The sequence below is a fragment of the Chaetomium globosum genome, genomic scaffold (assembly GCF_000143365.1).
Source record: "Chaetomium globosum CBS 148.51 scaffold_6 genomic scaffold, whole genome shotgun sequence".
Lineage (NCBI taxonomy): Eukaryota > Fungi > Ascomycota > Sordariomycetes > Sordariales > Chaetomiaceae > Chaetomium > Chaetomium globosum.
Window position 1 is genome coordinate 1,944,967 of NT_165981.1, and position 1,845 is coordinate 1,946,811.

General features: G+C 54.1%; 1 protein-coding gene across 1 annotated transcript; it reads right to left on the reverse strand.

Moving 5' to 3' along the window:
* Positions 1–783: 783 nt before the first annotated feature.
* CHGG_08964 (uncharacterized protein) lies at positions 784–1,493 on the reverse strand (the record flags this gene model as incomplete). Its single annotated transcript, XM_001226890.1, has 2 exons — positions 784–880; positions 1,486–1,493. The coding sequence occupies 2 exons, from the start codon at positions 1,491–1,493 to the stop codon at positions 784–786; spliced, it is 105 nt and encodes a 34-aa protein (XP_001226891.1).
* Positions 1,494–1,845: the final 352 nt, after the last annotated feature.

Consider the following 1,845-nt stretch of genomic DNA (forward strand, 5'->3'; position numbering starts at 1 on the left):
TTCCTGCGCGAGAGTTGGCGGGCATCAAAGGGTAATTCCTTCTTGAGAGACACCGGCTCTGCGGACTCTCGTCTTGGTGAGCCATCCCGGCGGCGATGTGAATGCCCATCTCGGTGACGGTGGCGGTGACGGTGAGGCTGCGATGGCCTACCACCCTCTCGGTCCTCGTTGGACGGATATGAACGGCCCGCATCCTGGTCCCCAGAATAATCGACTCGGTGCCGCTTTGAACTCCTCCCAGATTCCCTCGAGCCGTCTTCTCTGACCCTCTCCCAGTCCGGATCCGCGCCACGATCCCGCCAACGATACCTATCCTCGCCCTGACCGCTCACAGAAACATTCGGGTCAAAACGCGGAGACCGCGAGCGGGAAAGTATCCTCCCATGATTTGATCGTGACCGGCTCCTCGACCGAGCTAGGCGCCGAGATTCAAGTTTGGAAGGTGATGCTGGCATGCCTCTGTGGGTAACTGGGTAATCACCCAATTATCTTTAATGCGATGCCTGGACAGTCTCTGTGTTTTGGTGATGCCCAGTTGGATTTCCAAAGTGAAAACAAGGCGCTCAATGTGCGATTCTTACGAAGTACTTAAAACAAGTATAAACTTCCGAACGCGACCTGGCGCACCTCAAACCCAAATGTAGCTTGTGTTTGTATCAAACCCTGTGTTTGATGTTGAGCCTTGTTAAGCTTGCATTGGCCAACGGAGAAGCTGCTGCCATAGCGTGGTGGGTCGTTGTTAGCGCAGGACACAGCGAATCTCCGTTATGCTCCGCTCCGTTTTCAGATGCGAGAACGACCCAGGGGAGTCACTGCAGGGTTGCAGGGGTCTTGGAGGACGGAAGCTTCATTCCAACGCAACATCTGGCATAGGTAGCACCTGCTTTCATCAAGATTTGTTCAACAGGTAAGTACTTCATTTCGTAGGTATCAAGTGGTGAGAGAAGATGATCATTGTTGAAAGCGGCATACCACTGCCCTATGGGTATCTCATATTCGCAATATAATAAACAAACTGCCTGCAGGCAATCCCCGGGTAGACTAGACAGGAAATAAGAATACATCTGTCTTCGACTGCGACATGCAACACTACATCAACCCATACGCGTACTACAAACCGCTCTCTCCAGCACACTTTTTTTTTTCTGTTTTCAACGGTCTTTTCCCACTCCCGGGCGCTGTTACCCTTGGTTCAGCGGAATGTTATGAACCAGACACCCCGGGCAATCACAGCTGTCGCCGCACGGACAAGACTCGAGATGTCCTCCGCAGAGACCGGAAATAGGCAAGTTGACGAAAAAGTAATCCATCGTCGACAACGACTGCTCTTCCCGAGCAGGTGACCCCTCACTTGCTGCCGGCGTGGGTGCTTCCGTCGGGGATTCCTGGCCGGCTGTCACTGCGCCTCGTACCTGCCCCTTCGCCGGTTGATCCGCTCCGCCGGGGCTGCTGCCGGTGCTGCCGTTGTATGCATTGTTGACGTACTGAAACATCTGGGGGTTGAAGGGATGGGCTAGAACAGCCGACGCATTGGCAGCCTTCGCCGCAGTTTGCACTGGTGGCCTGGTGCCGTTATCCGACCACATCCCCTTTTCATGGTGGGCGACATAGGCGTGCTCACGACACGCCAGTCTGTGACACGACCTGCTGCCAGATGACAAGGTCGATCGGGTGCTGCCAAGAACCGTAGTCGCCCGGGTATCGAAAGACGGTGGGATATTGAAAATGGGGCATGTATGGTTTGGTTGTTAAACCTGGAACCTGACCGGGAAGATAGTTGGGGACTGGGGGGCTGGTGCTCGATTGGATTTAGAGATGGTTTTGCTGTATACAATCCACACCAAC